The following is a 20508-nucleotide window of genomic DNA, read 5'->3' as shown; positions in this document are numbered from 1 at the left end:
TGAGATTAGAGAAAGAGCTCCTGATATTTTAAGCACCCTGTTTATGCTTTTAAAGATAATTGAACTTTAAGGGCTGAGAGTCTGTGAAACCCAGCCAACAGGTAACCATTTTTTCCACAGAGGAAAAAGCAAAAAAAAAAACAAAAACAAAAAACAAACACACAAAAAAAACCAAACAAAAAACTCCCTTAATCTAATACCTGTAACTGAGGAAGACAGTTCTGTCTGACCTTCAGTTTTGAAAGCCCTTTTTGTTGCTTTCATCTCTGTAGTGCTGAAGCTCTGGAATTAATGCTTGCAGGAGCACACTAAGAGAGATTATCTCTAGTTTGGGGGCTGTAGAAAAGAAAATAGTGTTTTCTGTAAACAGAAGTTGGCACTTTTCATTCTAAACTTAATCTAGATATATTAACACAAAACTTTCCCCCCCCAAAAAAAACAAAAAACAAAAAACAAAAAACCTCAAACCCCAGTATTTTAATTCAACAAGCTCTTGATCAATGCAATACATTTTAAATTTAGGTTTAGAGCAAAACAAAGTCTGAAATAAAGTAACTCGGGAAAACTTCAGGTTTGAATTTCTTGAATTTTCCTAAACATGCTATCTGTGCATTTGCACATAATCACATCAGAACCAGAAGGAACACTTAGATTTGGTTTCTATAAAAATTAGAAGCACTAACAAACATTAAGCATGCCTGAGGTTCAGAGTACATCCAATCGCTAATATTGAAGTCCTGAAGGACCCAACAAAATACATGCACACTTCAAGAGCATCTAAACTGTCGTAAGCTAATATGTTTCAGAGTTAATTCAAATATTGAAAAAATAAAAATCCCAGACTTACAGTTGCCTTCCTAACCTTAATTTGACTTTACTGTGTATACAGTTTAAATGCTGAATGAGGTGAGGTCCTGACATAAAGTTAGTGCTTGGTTTTAATTATGGTGAATGTCCATGTGTATAAAAAGGAGGAAGAAGCAAATTAAGAACATAAAAGCAACTGGTTTGGGTTTGTTTGTTTGTTTTTTTTTTTTTTTTTTTTTTTTTTTTTGTGTGTGTGTGTTAATAACTGTTAATTTGCAAGTTAGTTTGTTGGTTTTTTTCTTAAAAAAAAAAAAATCCCTTTCCCTTTTTTCCTCCCCTTGCCTTACCATTTTCCGGTTTATTGCAGGAAAGAGTTTGGAAGGTATCGTCATGCTTATTATGCAAAAGAGACAAACATGCTTTAAAAAACATCAACAAAGCATTTTAAGATATGGCTTAACTTAACAGTTCATTGTTGTCAAAGGTGGGGAGAGGGGAGGGGTCATGCACACCTTATCTCTCTCCATCCCTAAGTCTTCTAACTTCAGCTAGCCCTGACTGCATTGCAGGTCAAGCCAGTGAAAACAGCAGAATAACCCATCCAGCAAGTGAATACTCTTGTAGTGCACCTGGTTTATATATATCAGATGAATGCTAAAGCTGGCACAGAGGAAGGGTGGATCACGCAGGGCATGGAAGCACATAAAGAGAGCAAGACCTCCCCCTTCCATCAGCAGCAAACTTAATTCAGTTCACATCACAAAATTGCACTCATATACTCCTCCAGTGCCTCACCCGGGGGCAAAAAGAGGAGAAAAGCTACTACTACCATGTTAACAGAATCTACAGACCAGCTACAACTTGATACAGCTCTCCTTCAGGAATCATGATGTACTTAAAGATGCTGCAGGATTACGGAGATGCAGAATTTCATTTCAGTTCCTGCCCTGGTTAGCTGCTCTGTACAGCTAGACCAGCACTGACCCAAATGTTTTCTCTAAACACATCTGAATCCAACCCATCTGGTCCTGCTGGATTCAAGTTCAACCCTGGCAAACCTAAAGAGCTCCACAAAAGTCTGCTCTGTTCTAGGAAAAGCTACTAGGTCAGATCAGTATTGATGCAGGAAAGATCCTACCACTGAAATATATCATTCCCTAATTTTTTTGTAATCTTCACAGGCTACCCTCACCCCCACCTTCTATATCATCTTTTCCTAACTAGTAAGACAGGTTGGGGGGTGGTTTGGAGAAGGGAGATAAGATTACCTCACTTGCTTCTTCACTGCCCTTTCATTAACAGGTGTATAGATCCCTCTGATTGAGCGTAAATTAGTGCCTTCCCACATTTCCCCTCTGTTCAGTATTGGGAACAACATCAGGAGCCAAAAATAAGGAAAAAAGTGGGCAGCTGACAACTCCATTTGCAGCAACAGCTGCACGATTTCCCTGGAGCAGGGTGGAAGTAACATAACAGGAGACCCTACTGGCTGGCTTCTCTAAGCTAGAACACCAGGAGTGCAGACAAAGGTTTTACTCATAGACCCTCTCCCCAAAACAAAATTGGGAGAATAAAGAAGACAGAGGAACATCTCTGAAGATCTTGTGAGGACAAGTTAAACTTCCCTTTACAAGAAATACTAAAAACATTTTTTCTTTTCGTTTGTGGTTTTTTATTGTGTTTTGTTGGTTGGTTGGGTTTGGTTAGGTTTATTTTGTGGGGTTTTTTCCTCCTCTAGAAAGAGCAATACATTACGCCATCAAAAAGGTAGAAGAGTTGAGAAGTTTCGGGGTGACAAAAAAAGATTAACCTTTTTTTTTTTTATTTTAAAGACAACAGCTGTCATCCTGTGAAAGTTCATAATGAATCCCCAAGGCACAAAAGAAAAATTGATATTTTATGTACCTACGTAAGAAGACATCTGGAGACAGATGTCACAGAGTCCTGAATATCTGAAAGGCCACTGTACCTGATAAGCCTTAGCTTCACTACAACTAAGACTTTTTTCCTTATCCCTCAAAATTTCCAAGTGTGAACTACCTTCCAAACCCTGGTAAAAGTGAGTTTAAATGAAGTCACGAGTTAAGAATCATGTGTTCCTAGAAAAGGCACCCTTTAAGATTGCAAGGGTTTCTCAATCTCAACTACAGCAGAAATGACACTTTGATGAGACAAAACTAGTTTTTCCACCTAGCTGAAAGCACTTCCTAAACAACTGAACTGAAACAGAACAAATTTTATACCAGTTTAAATACCCATATAGGACTTATACCCCTGCTTTTACTTCTAAAAATTTTGTTCAGAGGCAAGCTCTTTACAGCTTGCTTAATTCATGCATCCTACGAAGTTTACTTAATATTAAATGCTAGGAATAACTGCTTATATCCACACTATCCAGAAAAGAAAATGGGGATGTTAGTCAAAAATGAAATCGGAGTACTTGCAAGCAGTTACACATGCCATTGGCTACCCAAAGAAACAGATGAAGGAGCCAAATGAAAAATCTATTTAACCAAATGCTATTTAGAAAGCTCTGGTGGAATGAAAATATACAGAACTTAAGGGACAGACAGTGAACTTTGTAAGCATGTAAGAACTATGTATCAATTATAAATATTATCACACGGTGAAGACATGTCTTAACTACTGATTTCTGAAAAAGCTTAGTCAATATAGAAATTGGCAAAATACTGACAATACAAGAATTCTGTCAAATCCTAACCCTGGAGGGAAACTACAGCCCCACTGTACCTTGAATATTGCAATAAAAGACAGAAAGTATGTAGTAAACTTCTGGCAACGCCTTCTTACCCTATTCCAGCAAAAAGGTATGAAAGCAAAAGAGCAAGGCACTTGTTAACCAACAGAAGGTCAATTCTGGCATTTAAGAATACATTAGGAAATAGTCCGTGGTTCTTTTAGTTCTAAATTTACCCTGTAACAGTTTTCTAGCTGTTTCTCTGAAAAAACACCTTTCTTTCTCATACAAACTGAAGTGAAAAATTAAACCCATATTATAATGCAGAGGTCTTTTGTGGTAAAGCTCCAAAAATTATTCCAAACCTTATGTAGCTGTTTTCATTTCAGAAAAAAGATATTGGTAAGAACGGGGCTTAAACACTAGTAACAGTATTGTAACTGAAACACCAAACCCTGCTGCGCACTTGTTTCCAACAAAGGAGGTGTTCCTTTTACCAACATCTCCAAAGAAACAATGTAACTCACTCTGAATACAGCACAAGTTTATTAACAGAAGCTACTAATTCAACACTCTAAAATACAGTTCAGTTTACAACAACGTTGAAGTGAAGGCTCTCTCTTCCCATGCATTGGATGCCTTACCTAGGTATCCTCTTATATGCTTATATGATGTACGCAAAGAAAAAGAAAAGGGCTTCTTGGGGTTCTTCCAGTGGGCATATTAGCTGATTAGTAAGCTACCTTAAGAGACCAGTCTAACTTTTTAAATGACTAGGGATGATAATTCTGGCCATGCGTGAAATATATCCTGAATATACATTTTCACACTGTATATTAAAAAAAGTACTCACTCCTGGAAAAAAGAGAACTCGTAAGAGTGTTTTGAGTGTTTGCGGGTTTTATTGTTTGTTTGGGTTTTTTTTATTAACTCCATAATTTCACATAAAATACCTATGACGTAGGTATTTTAACAATGACCACTTTCAATTCTGAAGACACCATTCTTTAGATGGCACAGTTAATATAACTACAGGTTTCTGAAAAGTGATCTTTGAAAACATCATATTAGAGTTAATACTGCTCGATTACCTTTCATTGTCATGACATCTGTATCAGACTAAGTAGGTGAGTGGCTGTTGACATAAAATGCGGGTCTTTTCTTTCCCTAATATTTCTTTATCCTGAAGTATTTTATCTCAAGCATTGTGTTTTAATTGAAATGATTATCAGGGATCACTAGGGTCCTAAAACCTAGCCCCCATTCTTGAGGGCAACAAAGTTTCATACTGTTTTAATAAAAAGATCAAACTCTTAACTTAGCAAATCTTCAAGACAAGGTAGATTTTTTTGTCCCACAACTTCTCACAGACAGCTCAAACCAGGTCATTATCTCAGTATTAAATTGGTCTAAAAATCTTCTAATTTTCAGCCTCAAATAACTCAGGACTAGTCTGCACACATTTGTTCATCTGCTCTTACCTTCAAGGGCTTCCTTCTCTTGGGTGTTTAAGCACAAAAACATATTTGCAAAGCCCTTGCATGATCTTTCTCAGTTTGCATTTTTCCTAGATCAAGTTCCTTCAAATTCCCCTCTTAGGCAAGCCTCTATTTCCCAATCATTACAGCAGTCTTGTTCACATTATAAGGATGTACGCAAGAATGCAGCTGCTTAACAGAACAATTCTAGAAAAAGCCACACAAATGGAAAGGAGAGTACCGATTAAAATGTCATACTCTGCAACTAGGTGTATTAATTCTACTCTATGTTCGGCTACAGTTGAACCTCTTAAGTAGAAAGACTCTCTTAAGTAGAAACAGGTCCCTATTACCGTTAAAATACATAGCAGAATAACTTAGCTAAGGAGATATTCTAGCAACTATACACTTCAAATAATCTACTGTTAATTTCCTGAAGCAATGCACATTATGACCTCAGGCTTAAATCAAATATTCTTTATAATCTGTTCATTTTAAACACTGTAACACAGAAAACAGCTAAGAACACTTTATTAATACACTAGTATTTCAAACAGTACTAAGAAACTCAAAAACTAAACCAGACAAATCACTTTCTGTAGCCCAGAGAAGTTCCCTTCCCTCTCCCCTCCTTTCCAAACAGAGTATATAATACAGTCCTTTAACATTTTCATTTGGTTTGTACAAATTACACACATCAGTTATTTGCATTGGTTTTACAGGAGATGCAAAATTTCAATAGTGTACTGGAGAAAAACTGTATTTGAGAACCAACAGTATTCTCACTCCTGTGCAGAGAAAATGGAGGCAACAATGAAAAACAACATCACTGAAACCATCAAAATACTTCTAGATAGTTTAGTTACCACAACACTTAAAATTAAGGAATCCATGAGCTCTCTCCTTCCTTTCCTAAACACTCCCAGACTGGGGCATAAATCTAAAGCACCTCCATCTCAAGGTAATAGCCGGATGGAACTGCCACTACCACCCTCTTGTCTGACTTCAGTGAGATACAAGCCTTCATACTTTCATGCAAAAAAAAACCCCGGTCCCACTTCCCGCCCCAAGACCTTGCATCCTCCCCTCACAACTCCTTCAGTGTTGCAGCAGTGCTGGTAGGCTGCAGGAAAGGGGAACTCTAGGCACTTTAACTCCTCTTTACTAGACGGAAGAGCCCAAGCAGAGAGAATCTTCCCATCACAGGGGAAGGATGGATGAAAACAAACTAAAATACTCAGTTTTGCAGTGCAGAAAAGGACTAGACTGAACCCAGTCATATTGCAGAGAACATTCTGAAAGCTACGGTAGTATTAGCACCAATCACCACATACTTTGGTACAAAAAATACCAATGACTGTACTACTACTATGCACAATGATTGTACATATATATGGTCCACAAATGGAAGACAAAATTACAAAAATTTACAGTTTAAGTGACTATTAATATGAAGACTAATGATTTCAATTGTGACCAATGCCCTTTTTAACACAAATAAACTTTTATCAACTTTATCACATAGTATTCACAACTTTAAAATTTGGAGAAATTTTTAAGCAACCTGCAATCCTACTGTTAAGGAGGTCAGACAATCTTTATGGTACTCCTCTAATGCTAACATAAACCAACATGGATCTTAAGAGGTACAGAAACTCAAAACCAGATAATGTAAAATAAAGTCCTTGCAGAACAAGGACTCTATCTATCATAAAAGCCATGCTTCAGTCTTCAATACCAACTAAAACCAGGCATTCTTTCTTTGGCATAAAGAAAACTATTGCTATGTGTATGTGGAGCTCCTATGACAAACTCAGAACAGTTTTCAACTCAGATGAATACCCAAGATGTTTCAACTCTACACCTACTACGTTTTCTAAACTACTCAATGCATTCCAAATGAAAATTTTAATAAAAAATAAGGAAGTACACTTAGCGCTATTATCTGTGAACTGTCATTCAAATGGCTTAAATATTTTAACTTGTGTACTTCTCAACGCATACACAAGGAGAATCTCTTCAAAGTTACCTGGAAGCAAGTTTGGAAAAAAATGGCACACCTGTGTTTTTCATAACTGCCAGTTATCCCGAGATACATTAAGACATTTTTGAAGGCTAACACAGAAATCCCCAATTTACTTCTTGCTTGAAGTGTGTTTGTGTCAGCCAAGTTTAAAGATAAGACAATAACCTAGAACACAACACATCTGGTAAAGTAAACTATGTGACTAACGTTAGTGTCATAAACGCCACTTTAAAAAGTTCAACAAGACATTGGGATTGTTACTATTCCAATTTTTATCTCTCTATACATTTCAGCAATGGAAAGGTATACTGGAAATATAGGCAAATGAAGATTTCCCTTAAATTTTTTTCTAAGGGAAACATGAACTAAAATCTCTCTCTATCCCTCCTGGCCTTTCTTTTCTCCAGCACCCATTAAAAATGAAAAATGCATGCTTGCAGAATTTAAACACATTAAATGTCACATAATAAACAGTTTATCACTGTCATTCCAGTCAATTCATTCATATACTGTTGCATTGTAATTGTTCCACACTCCAGCACACCAAAAGCTATTATCACTGCGTTTACACAAAATAAGTCTTATCAGTTTATTGTACTTAAAAGTGTTTAAAGTGTATCCTGAGGATCAGAATATGCCTCAACAAACTGGACCGCATACTGTCAGCTAAGAGATTCTCTCCTTATTTCTCTAGTAAATTGTACAGGAACTTTGGGACTTCTCTTAGACTAATTATTCAGAGATTTTACAGGCAAAGATTTCTTTCCCACACCCTTTGTGAAAATATCTTTTACTACCTTAAATGTCAGTGGTAACTACCTATTTAGGAAAGATAAATTACACATTTTAATATTTCATGTGTCTGAAACACAAATCAGGGCCAGATGTGCTATTTGCAAGAACTAAATTACTGTATCAATCAATAATAAATCACGGGACCATGCAGACATTTAGTGGATGTTTCACTGAAAGATGTTCGGCAAGGTGCATATGTAGCAATTCAAAGCAGATTTATAGCAGCTTTCCTCAAGTTGCTTAAAGACAGGCAAGGTGGTACCCAGAATCTGCAAGCCAAATAAAGATGCTGCATCCCTGGTTCCCTGGAAGTCACTTGCATGGTATGCAAAGAAACAGGAATACTATTTAAGAAACTGTCCATGAAATTGTGTATTTATTTTAAATGGGTTTTTTTTAGAGGACTGACGTGACATCTGTGCGGAAAAGCCTGAGCAATCACAACAAGCTATCAACCCTTCACACCATCACTGCTGCTATTTTCAGTGATCCACCCTGTTTTTGCTACAGTGCTCTTGGCATCATTATGCTACTGTGATTCAATATTTATCTGTTAGATCTAGTTACATCACAATACTATCTATACTATCTAAATCTCATGTGGAACTTCTGTAGCTAATACCTAATCCACAGTTTCTGAGCCCTCCTTCAAAATTCTCCAGTCACAAAACAAGAAGTCATTTGAGATGTGCAAACATCTGGACCCCTGTGAATCATCCATTCTCTAAAAGGGTGTGCAGTCATGTCAAACATAATCACTGCACCTTCTTTCTAACGGTAATCTGGTATGAATAAAATAGCGTGTGAACTGCAGTGGTTAGCATAAAACCACTTGTGAAAGTAGCATGCCGAAAATTGTCTTCAAAACATGTTTAATAATGGAGTTTTGTTTCTCAGCTACAGAAGCTCCCCACCAACAACCAGCATTAAGCTAAAGCAGTCACTTACCATTTATGACAGCAAACAAAGCCCCTTGAGCTTAGTATTTTTAAAAGTTGTTTGTGTTCATAGAAAGGTATGTGTGTCATTTCACCTTGTGAAATGACAGAACTGAGTGCGGAAACTTCTGCTGGCAACAGAGTCACCTGCTAAATCCAAGACTAGCATTTTAGTATTATCCTAAGGAAAGATTAATTCTAGAATATTTTTAGCCCTAGCTTTGAAAGTAGACAGCACTAGATATAAACTGAAAGGCATACTGGTGGAGAGCAGACAAGAGAATACATGCAGAAAAAATTCTTTGTTTATAATCAAAAGACGGTGAACAATTATTCTTATAAAATTCATTGTCAGGAAGAAAAAACTGCAAACACACTGAACAGCGTGACTACTAAGGCTTCCACAGCAATTTCAGAATCAGAAACATACAGAAAATTTAGTAAGTCACAATATTGCTACATCTTTCATGTCCATTTTGCAACACAGACACAACTACAGAAAATATGTGAAAGATGACAAACAAATAATAAAAAGAATTATTTCAAAACCAGGCAGTCACAAAAATATGGAGGCAGGGGGGGAACGGAGCTCAGCTTTAATTCTTTATCACCATCTGATTTGGTGGATTCTATGCATTTTCTTGGTGCGATTACACAGAGGCTTGAACTGTCATTTTCATCCACCCTACAACAGTGGCAACCCGAAGCAGCCAGCTGGGGAACGCTAGCAACTACCTCAACTCCTAGCTTCGACACAAGACTCGAACATGGGTTTAATAGCAGTTGCATAAGACGACTCCAAAGGCCAAGCACTCCTACCGCCTTACAAATCCCTATTTCCAGACGAATGAGAGTGGAGGGAAAGATCTGAACAAAAACCGAGCACTAACCCCAGCGTCACTAGGACTGCCACTAACAAGCCGGTTATTATGCAGCAAAGAAGAGGAAAAACCCAACACCTGGCGCACAAATATGCAGACGCCCAGTGAATAGGTGGATCTACAGGGAGATATCTTCGCTTCCCCAATAGGCAATCCTTGATGGGTGTGCCAGGAATGGGATATCGGGGGGGAGGAGAAGAAAAGGGGTGGGAAGTGGTTGCCGCTTGCTGCAGCCAGCCTGAGTGATGGTTAGGTGGTTAATCATGGTGGCTCTGAGGAAACATGGGGTCACTTCTCCCCCTTCCGCCTGCCGTGCGATAGGGAAGGTGGCGGGCAGCGCGGCGGGGGCACTCGCCCTGTCACCGCCACCAGCCAAAAGCCGGGGGGGTGGGTGGTGGTGAAGGGGACGCGGATCCCGCACCGCTCGCACGGACCCGCTGGCGGCGGCGGCGACTCAGGTGGGTGCCGAGCAGAGCATCCCTCTCCCCCCCCGCGGCCGGCGGGAGGGGCCGGGCAGGGGGCACCGCCGCCGCCGCCCCCCCCCCCCACGCTCTTCCCCCCCCCCCCGCCACCCGCACACGCCCGCCCTGCCCGGCCCGGCCCTGCCCGCCTCCCCCGCGGGACTCACTTGCCGATCACCTCGCAGAGCTCGTACACGTCCTCGAACAGCACGTCGTCGTCGGCCATGGTCCGGGCGGGGGGGATCAGCCCGAGAGGCGGTGGCGGCGGCCCCGGGGAGGGGGGGCGAGGGAGTGGGGGGGAAGGGGGGGGGCCGCGGGCACGCTCCCCGCCGCGCGGCGCGCTCCCCCGCCGCTCAGCGCCAACCGCCACCACCGCGGTGAATCCCGACCGCTACGGCAGCTCCCGCCGCCGCCACCTTCCGGGGGCGCCGCCGCCGCCCGCCCGGGGGCTCCCGCGGCCGCGCCGGGACTCCCCGCTCCTCCTCCTCCCGCGGGCCGCCGCCGCTCCCCGCGCGTGTCACACACTCCGCGACCCCACCTTCCTCCGCCCCCCCCCCCCCCCCCTCCCTCCCTCCCTCCCGCCCCCTCTCTCAGCCGGCTACTCCCCAGCGGCGGCGGGCAGCTAGCGGGGCGGCGCAGGCTCCATGGAGGGGATCGGCGGGGAGAGGGGCCGGCGGCAGCGCCGTCTCGCTCCCTCGCCGGGCGGCCGCGCGCTCCCGGCCGGAGAAAGGCGGGGGGGGTAGAAGGAGGGGGGGGTTGTCGCGCGCTCCGCGAGGGAGGATAATAGTGGGAGGGGGAGGGGCGGGCAGTTACAGGCGCGGCCGTTGATTACGCTCCCAGGCGCGAGGAAGGAGGAGAAGCGGCAGCGGCGGCGGCAGCCGCGATAGGCGCTCGCTCTACTGGAGGGCGGGCGGGCGCGCGCGCCCAAGCCGCCGTCACGCAAAGCCGTCACGGCGCGCGCGAGCGGGCGGGGGCGGGCGCGCGCGCCGGCGAGCCGAGCAGACGCGGCACGCACGCAAGCACGCACGCGGGGGGCTGTGTTCGCTTCCGCTGCCTTTTCTTCCCCTACCCCACCCTCCCCGCTTTCGCCCCGCCAGAACGGCGCGCGGGGCCACGCCCACCACGCGAGTGTATGAGGGGGGTCGGCCCGGTGTGCGCAGGCGTGTGGTGATGTCATGGCGCGGGGAGGGGGCTTGGCGGGGCGGTCGGCTGTTGCGGTGCGTGAGGGCGCGGCAGAGCCAGGCCTGGGGGGAACGCAGGTACCGGGCGCCATCGTCTGCTCCCGCCGACCCGCTGAGCGCCAGCGGCTGCCGTGGAGCCGGCGGCGGAGGGGCCGATGTTCCCGCCGCGCCGAGGCTGCGGGGTGTGCGGGGGAGCGCCGCTCCTGGAGGCGGGGTGCGTTGGGGCGCGTAGGCCGCTGCGGGGAGGGGAGAGGAGAGGGGGGACCCACCGGCCCGTCGGCGGGGCGCGGAGGCCGCCGCTGAGGTAAAGGTGTACGGCGCCGGGGCTGCCGGCGGACCCGTTGTCTCTGTGGTGAGGGGCGACTGTCGCCGATTTCACGCACCGGGCTGTAGGAATAAAGAAGCTCTGTGCGAAACTGGGCTTGTGGAGCTCTGTCCAGGCGTCGGTAAAGTGCTTTCTTGTTTTGTTTCCTCAAAAGGGTGTAAGTGTTTTGTGTAGCACGATTTGAACCCCCTTTGTTACTGGGAAAGCAGTCATCTTACTAGCCCTACAAGTAGTGAATTAAAACAACCTTTTAGAACTGCTCTTAGATACACCCTTCCAGTTGGGCAAGTAACTGGTGGCTGTCTCTCTTAATAGCTACTTGAAAACGATGTCAGAGGCATCCAATGAGTTTTAAAACGCTAAGTACTTACCCGATGTATTCTTTTGTGTGATTTTTAACATCATACAGAAAACTCTGTACGAAAGACAGATGTAAGTTGCACATGTGTGCTTTTCCAAACTTCAAACTGGATGGTTTGTAGAAGAAAGCAAGGCTCTTTTGAAGGAATTAGTCAGGAACTGTTGCAGATTACAAAGTATTTATTTTTGCCAAAGCACTTTAGCAAGCATGCAACTTCTTAAAACTCGTTAACAAAGGTAAATTATACAGTTGTTCCCCACACACAGAAAAAACCTGTCAAAGCAGAATTATCTGATGAAATGGTTTAAAGGTTAGCTTTAAAATGCAGAGCTGATGACACTTCACCGAGAACAGCTTGTTCCTGTCTCTAGACAAATTCAAAAGAAAAAATAAATCAAGAAAAGCCATGAGAATAATTATCTCCTGCAAAATGGTAGCATATAAGGTGAGAGATGTCCCCATAAGGCTGTACTCTATGCCATAAAAACCTTTAAAAAGTATTTTAAACACCATCTGCTATTTGGAATACAAACAAAAAGCCCATATATTTAGATTGTCCCCTAAATTTCACACAGATAAACACGTGAGCAACCATTTTTTCCTTTTGTGAGGCCATCAGGCTGTGTACCACATAGGCCTGACAGTAGTAAGTTTTGGACTATGGGTGAGTGATATTATGGTTCGCTTATATTTTGAGCAGAAGTTGTCATCTGACTGTATGCAGAGCCATTATTAGAAGTTAACTAGAAAAAATGCAAAAATGGACAAGGAAGAAAAACGCACGTAACAGATCCCTTCCTGAGCTGAGGTAAATGCTTTTGCTGCTGTAGCAGTGTCACTTCACAGAGGTCTCGCCTTCCTCTGGGTGCCAAGAGTCACACCAGGCCACATCACCCAGGTGTGACCCTAAACTGAAATGAAAACAAGGAATGCCAAACATAATATGTGGGGGCCTTTGGGCCAAAATACTGTGTTAGAGCAAACCCTTTAAGAGTCTTGGAGGGCAGTTGTCTCCGTTTTGACATGATGCAGCACATAAACGTGCTTTGTCTGCTAATGGACAAGGTCTCAGAGCACAGGTTGGAGAGTTAGAGCTGTTGTGGGAAGGTTGTGGTGTGTTTGCAAGACACACACAAAAATGGGCTTTCCCTAAGAGAGGGGGTTCATTCTGTGGCATTTGGCCTACTTAAAGGGTCCTGCTACCTTCCAGTAAGGAGTGTAGCAGTTGCTTTTTTCATCTGGTGGGCTGAGCTTACCACTTTTTTTTTTTTTTCCATTCTGGAGCAAAGAAGACACGCTTGTTAGAGCAGCTCTAGCATTCATTGCTTAGGCTGGCAAGAGGCAAGGCAAATTATCAAAGCCGACAAATGTGCCAGTTGTCCACATTCGGTGCAGGGGGAGAGGGAAAACGGGTGCTACCTACCGTTTCAGTCGCATGAGAAGAATCTGTCTGAACTAGGATTTGTGTGCAGATCTGTATCATAAAAAGTTGCATACTGAACCAGCAGAAGCGGCAAGGATACCACTACCTCAGCAATTACTAGAACAAATGAGAGCTATGCTGTAACTCAGTTTCAGATTGAATGGGCTCAAGAAAATACGAGCATTAGTTTGCCAAGTTTGCCAGCAGCCAATACCCAATATATGACCATCCAAGCCATGCATATAGAGATATGTTTGTGATCATGTTCAGCCACAAGTTTGAAAGTAGTTATTCCCTTTCTCAGGCAGGCATTCTTGATTTTCACCCATGTATCCAATACATCTCCTTATAGATTCTGGGTTTAACTTAAAAGCTTGAGGTTAAATTCTGAAATAGGCACATCTAACATCTTATTAAAAAGTTTGTATCAATAACATTTGAAATACAAGCAGAAGAAACTTTACACTTGAGACCTGGAATGATTTGCTTACAAGGTTAATGGTTGGTCTGAAAACAGTTCAGGGCATCCATCATTTCAAGGCTGGGAGAGGGACTTCTTCGTAGGGAAATAAGAAGAAAAGGGCACTGGCTGTTCACAGGAAGGAAACGCTTTACAATCCCTGGTAGCCCTCCCCAAACCACTGCGCATGTTTGAGCTGCCTGTCTGTCAGATTTGGAACTGCCAGGTTAGGGTGGTGTGTTTTTAGGCAACCCGCTATTGTTTAATTCAAAAGTTTATTTTCAAGTCTTAAGAAATAGCTGAGTGCGGGCTTGGGCACTGGAAAACCCATTTCTTAAAATTTCATGGGGTTCTCAAGTTTTCTTTGGCTGTTGTCTTCGCAGGGTGTGCACATATGGTCTGTATGCTGTTGGCGAGCCACTGGACAGGTAAATTGTTCAAAGGTTGTTTATGGAACCATAGTTATCAGTTACATCCGAACAGCATTTATAGTGTTTTCACTTAAAAGCGTGAGGTAAAAGGTATGTGATGATGAACAAGAAATTTTAAGGGTTTGACAGTGTTCTGTAATCCAAAAGGTGTAGGAAGCACTGAATTCTGTGCCTCAGATTCCAAGTAGAACACGGGACCCCAGGTACTTTGATTTGTAACCCGGGTGTTAATTCATTCCCTCTTACAAGGTTTGAGGATCGTACTGACACTGAAGATGAGTATGAACTGCTAGTGCTTTGTAAGAGAGAATATTGGAGGCCTACCGGATTTCTGACAAACTGTGCCATATTGCTTAGGAGTGCAAATTCTATGAACTGAAAATAGTTCGTATTTTGAGCAATAGAAATGTATTTTGGTTGCAATGAAAAGAGATGACGTTTTGATCATGACAGACACAGACATTTTCAATCCTTTTAAAAAGTGTCAGTCAAAGGAACCCTAAAAAGCCATCAGCCAACCTGGAATTGCTCTAACTTACTTCTTACAAAAGTATATGATTAACTCGGAATACTACTGTGTGTCAGGGCACCCTGCAGCTGCAGAGCTCAGGTGTAGCATATTGCACAAAGTCATGCCACACCATAATTAAGGAGGCCGCGTTTCCCACAAATGCATGTCTTAACAGGTAAATGAAGTTTGTCTAGGAAGATAAATCTTCAACTGCATTTTCTCCTTAGTGGAGTTTTTTTTTTAAGTTCCTCCATGGTGTCAATTCTCCATTGTTCCATGGGAAGTAGACTTGCACTGCCACCCTTCCTCACTGAAGACAATATCAGGTCTCTCTCTTTTCTGCAGCCTTCTATCTTCAAAGGACAGTTGGCGCTTATCACTGGGATCTGTACCTTGCCCCCATCTAATTCTGTTGAAATTGACCCCTGGGTTCAAAAGTTCCTGGGAAAGCTACAAGCTTGTATGTATATGTGAACATGGCAAAACACCAACGTCATTTCCGCAGGCAACCATCTGAGAGCTGCCGCTTTTGAATGAGGAATTCTGTTTCACTGCTCTGCAGACATGGTGACCACATCACCTTCGCCAGCCACCCAGCTGGGAGAGAGCGGCAATCAGCCAGGTCTTGGTCAAGGAATGGTAAGGAAAAAAGTCATGTTCCTAATCTGTAATTTGACCGTAGTAATAATTAAACATAAATTACAGTAACCTTACTGAAGATAGGTAATAAACTAAACCAAAGCCGAGCCGATCTGGTACTGCCAAAGAAGCTCACGGTCATCCTTCAAAATCCAAAGGTGAAACAGTCCCAGGTAGGAACAGCTGGCAACGTCAAAAGAGAGGGGGAAACTTAAAAATTACACAAACCCCTACTTAATGGAGTTTCTTTTTTAGCTGTTCCTTGCCGTTATGGTTATTTTCCCCTTCCCCGTGTACTGTGTACCTGTGAACAATCTTGATTGGATTACTGGAGATGCTTATTTCTTTTCTGCCCCGTTGCAGCTTTTCCTCATTGATGGGTATGGATTATATAATAAGAATTGTGGAGGAGATCTCTCCGTGATCCTTCTTTTGAATGTTTTTAAATTAAAAAGATCTTACAAGATGTACACGGGATAAAACCAGGTAATGAAAGTAACTGTATGCTGTAGTCATGCACCTATATACAGGAAAATAATTAAAAACCACATCATAAGGACATTATCAAAATGCTGTGTACTAGCACTGAAATAATAAACACCCAAACACATTTTCCTTTCATATCTTTCTTTTCTTCTCTCTTGCATTTCTCACCCTCCTACTATCTTTTGTAGAAGCATATTAAGCTCTTTGGAGTAGATGGGTGCCACCCTAATAGCTGAGAACTCCAGAACAGCCCCACAAAGCTGAGTAAGCACTCAGAGGAGGTTTGGTGTAGATAAATGGCAAGGAATACTGTGTCTAGAGGAAATCCTCATCTACACTATTTCTGTGTGATGCTGAACTTGGAACTGGCTCTGGCCTCAGACTCTGGCAGTTCTCTGAAACCACTGCTGCAGGGTGCAGTGTCAGTCAAAAAAAGCCAGTAAAATATTGGATGTATCAGGACAAGCATGAAAACCAGGCAGAAGGTGTCATTTTGCCTCCATATAAAGCTCTGATGCACCCAGCTGTAGGGCTGGGGTGTTTCAGGCCTCCCCATCTCCAGAAGGACACAAAGGAACAGAAAGAAAAGAACAGAAAGAAAAGAACAGAACAGAAAGAAAAGGGCAACGAAAAGAAACCAAGGATGAGCCATCTGCCTTGCCAGGAATGGGCAAAAGGCTGGGACTTGTCAATTGGCAGAGGAGACGTTGACGTTTACAAAATCATGAATGTGGTAGATAAGGTGAAGGCAGAACTGTTGTTCACCAAATCCAGCAATACCCAACTAAGGGGCGCTCAGTAAAACAAGTGGGAAGATAGTTTAAGACAGATACATGAAAGTGCTTTTAAAAAAAAATACACACACCCCCTGGATAGTGAACTTTGAGAATTTGCTGCCACAGGAGGCTATGGACACAAATAGCATCATCAGGTTCAAAAAGGAGTTACAGCATTTCAGGGATGACACATCATTATAAACAAACACTGGAAGGAATAGGCAGGGGTGTGCCACGGAGCATCCCTAGTACAACAAATGTAGATGCCGGGGAAGGGGAACTGACTGCAGATAGTGGCTGGGCTTTCATGCACTTTCTAAACTATCTCTTACTGCCACTGCTCCATTTTAATTTTTAAAGGTGTAAATACAGTCTTTCATTATAAATTATGCAGTCAGCTTCTCCACATTTGGGGAAATCACAAGAGTCAGCGTAGCTGAAATGCAAAGAATCTTCTCACCCAGGAAGGCCACATTATTGATCTCAATCTTTCCCCTGTTGGGTAAGCAGGGCTAGGTGGACCCATTAGGGCATTTCTTGTATTCTCAGCCTTTTAGTTTCATCCTATGTTTCATTTTTCATTCTAACTTTCTGCTTTATTTTGTCCTCATTCTGCCACCAATTTATTTTCCAAGCCCTGTTTATGAGGTTTGAGATACCTATTTTTTCTTACTGCATTTCCCAGATCACTATTTCTATTAATGTGTGGTAATACAATCCAAAAGCTGACAAGGCTCACAGTTGGAGGCTTCTAAGACACAGCTATGGCTTTACCACTTATCCTATAGCCTCCGGGTAAGCCAAGCTTACCACATTTTATAACTTTAGAAGAGAATATTAATTCTGTAAATAATTATTTGCCAAGTATTCCGACTTCCTGCCTGTCATCTAGCTTTTTTTCCTTTCCTCCTGGTTTTCTTAGCCTGCTTTTTTTTTTCAGATGGGGTATAGCTTCACAGAGGAGAGCAGAGACCGCTCTGCCTGGCTTCTTAGTCACTTCCCGCTTCCTTTTCCCTCTTCCTTACGCTTTCCCTTTCTGAAGTGTTATGCTGACACTGCGTGATTATTCACACCCAGACTTTGAGGCTCTTTTATCCGTCAAGAACAAAACCACCTGCAATGGAAGGAGTTAGTATCGACTTCCTGATTCGGACCAGCCAAGTTACCATTGAGAAAGCTTCTTGTAAATCTTTTGCCTTCAGAAATCCAATTCATAGATTGTTTGCAACAGATCTTTGAAATTTAGCAGGGAAAAAGTCCTAGAGGGCAAAGATGTATGCTTTTCTGTGTCCCATGAAATTCTATTCAGGTCTGACAGAGGGAGAAACTGTGAGAAAAATATCCTTTTTTCCTATGGCTTATGTTGTCAGCAGCACTCTGGCAGCCATCCAAGGCCATGGGCATTCTCGTCCCAGGCAGCGTCCACTGCACACAGCATTGTGCTGGGAGCCTGATACTCTGGCTGTAGCTAAAAAGCTGTCGTGAAAGTGAAGTTTGGAGGCAGCAGAGAGAGAAAAAACAAAACCACCCTCTGTAATAGCTCTCTCTAAACCCAGCCCATAATATCTCTTTGATCTCTTCCTTTGTGGGCTCAAGAGCACCCTTATTTTGAAGAAATTCAAGCCATACTCCCCAGATGATCACCTGTGTGCTGTGCATGGTTCTAATCTCAGCAGAGATTTTTATGAGTAGCTTGGGGCCTTTTCATTTAGGAGGCAAAAGATACTTCCACAAAGGGAAAATATTTTTTTCTTTGGGAAAAGGCATTTTTGTGCTATGTGTGAGGCTATTTTCAGGACTGCTGCCCTATTTGCTCTCACTATTGGGATGTCATTGGAGAATGTAACAGGAGGTTGGAAGAAGTAGGAGGAGGATCTTGATGTTAGGACAGGAGATTGACACACAGGTGAACAAGTTGTTATTTACCTTGTAGTAAAGTGTAGTCCCTGGTGACGCTTTGCTCACTGTTTATACCTGAGGCCAGTATGCTCAGCTTCAGGTTTTTTTGGCCACCAGTGCTTGTCTGGAGACAAGACTTTGCCCCCAGTTTTCTCACAGCTCCAGGTGTACAGCAACATCAAACACATCTCTCTGCTCCTTTGCTTATGTAAAATCCATATGTTATCATAGGAGCAGAGGAAAACCAAGGATCATTGAAATATATAAATGCTTTTTAAAGAACTGTGAATACCTATTCTAACTTAGTATGAATTTTATGGATGATGACTCGTAATCAGCAGCACTGCCTGATGCTGGTGATATCCTTAGCACAAGTAACAAAAAAGCACCTAGCAGAAGGTGCCAAATATAATCTGAAGATTATATTTTTACTGTGAGTTAAGGGGGACAAAGCTTTAGGAGTAATTATGTTTTCTGTGAGGACAAGAGCCAGAAGCAACACTTTTTGATGAACTCTAAATAATTTCTGCTTCAGTCGCTCTAGAGCTGGGCTCTGGATTCAATGTATTGGCTTCCTTACAAGGGACTTAAGAAAATTAGAGCTCTGATGATGAAGAAAGGAGGATCTACTTTAACATCTCTTGTCTTCCCCAGCCTATGGAACAGATAGCTATGTTGCCTGTCACTCAGACTCTGAACTACCCACTTACAGTGCAGTGTTTTTAGGCTAATTTAGAGCCATCCCTGTCGCTCACAGTCCACCTAAACCTCTGTGCTGTAACAAGCACAGGAACAGAGAAGCATCTCCGAGGCCAGCCCAGAGCAGGAATACAAACTGGCGTCCTCACCATGCTGTCACTACATGTCATTCAAATCCCTCAGACTCCCTTGCTGTTTGGGTTCTCTTTGAGGACGATTTAGAAATACCATGGTGTCCATTACGTGCTCCACACCCACAGGCTTTGGGTGTGCCTGTGCTCAATCATTACAGTTTTGGATAAAGGACAACTCTTAGACCGAGTTCAGTCATAATAACTGATTCTTTCCATTACGAAAAAAACAGGATCAAGTGTTTTTTTTTTTCACATGAGAGGAGACACTATCTAAAAATCTTGTAACTTAGCATTGATATCTAATAATTAAACTGCTAAGTACTTATTTACAGTAATTGTCAGAACAATGGGTAAATCCTATCATGAGTGGAAAAGCTGTGACTCGTACTACTAGGCCTGATGGTGGTTGTGTTGTCCCTCCTTTGGTGCCTTTGATTGGAAGTATGAAGATAATCACAGAGCAGATGTGGCCCAGAGTAGTTGTACCTGTCCGGAAGCATGTCAACTCAAGAATGTGAAGGACATGCACACCAGGAATGGAATATATATAGGGAAACACACTATTATTACCTCTGCTGTATAGCTACAGCCAGTGCCCAGCTGGTCAAGTAAATCAAGATTTTGGCAAGTGATCATTAATTCTGTTTTCTCATCTTGTGACTTTCTAATACGAATCATCTCATGTAGCTTTAGAGACCAATAGTATAGAGGTCTACATCTGAGCTAGTTATCTGGGCTTCATTTACAGCTAGTCCACAGATATAGGTGTTTCTGGGGCATAATTACTCTGGATATGCTGGGGAGGCAGCAAAGTTCCTAGGATTTCTTTATAAAAAATAGGGATGTTTTGCCTCTGATCTTTCAGAGGGGATGCTTTAAACTATTCCATTAATATAGTAATGGGTGCCCTAAAAAAAAAGGAGAAAATTACTAGCATTCTAAAAAGCAGTGAGAAATGTATTATTTTTTCCTGGTCTGGCTTTCACTTTCCGCAGAAATGAAAAAGATGTCTCTTCCATATGTCTGGGTTGTCCTGCGACCAGCAGGCACCATGGAGGTTGATAGGCATCTGCCTTAACAAGAGCATTGCACTTTGTAG

General features: G+C 42.7%; 1 protein-coding gene and 1 long non-coding RNA gene across 14 annotated transcripts in view; one reads left to right on the top strand and one right to left on the bottom strand.

Annotated features, from left to right (window-relative positions):
• Positions 1-10468, bottom strand: part of CASK (calcium/calmodulin dependent serine protein kinase) — a 223053-nt gene extending 212585 nt beyond the window's left edge. For 9 of the 11 annotated variants that reach the window (XM_074603576.1, XM_074603595.1, XM_074603604.1 and 6 more), the window contains exon 1: positions 10252-10459. In XM_074603576.1, coding sequence (XP_074459677.1) covers positions 10252-10310 — 59 coding nt within the window. In that variant the 5' untranslated portion in view covers positions 10311-10459. Of the gene's footprint in view, positions 1-10251 lie in introns of all 11 variants that reach the window. The other 2 variants (XM_074603666.1, XM_074603622.1) reach the window with 2 other exon arrangements.
• Positions 10469-11279: 811 nt separating this feature from the next.
• The window catches only part of LOC141749676 (uncharacterized), a 36511-nt gene continuing 27282 nt past the window's right edge, over positions 11280-20508 (top strand). For 2 of the 3 annotated variants that reach the window (XR_012589446.1, XR_012589447.1), the window contains exons 1-3: positions 11283-11479; positions 14218-14262; positions 15282-15415. This is a non-coding gene — a long non-coding RNA (uncharacterized LOC141749676). Of the gene's footprint in view, positions 11480-14217; positions 14263-15281; positions 15416-20508 lie in introns of all 3 variants that reach the window. The other variant, XR_012589445.1, reaches the window with a different exon arrangement.

This window comes from Larus michahellis, chromosome 1, assembly GCF_964199755.1.
Source record: "Larus michahellis chromosome 1, bLarMic1.1, whole genome shotgun sequence".
In the NCBI taxonomy this organism is placed as follows: Eukaryota; Metazoa; Chordata; class Aves; order Charadriiformes; family Laridae; genus Larus; species Larus michahellis.
The sequence above is the reverse complement of the archived record's forward strand: the minus strand, read 5'-3'. Positions and strand labels throughout refer to the sequence as shown.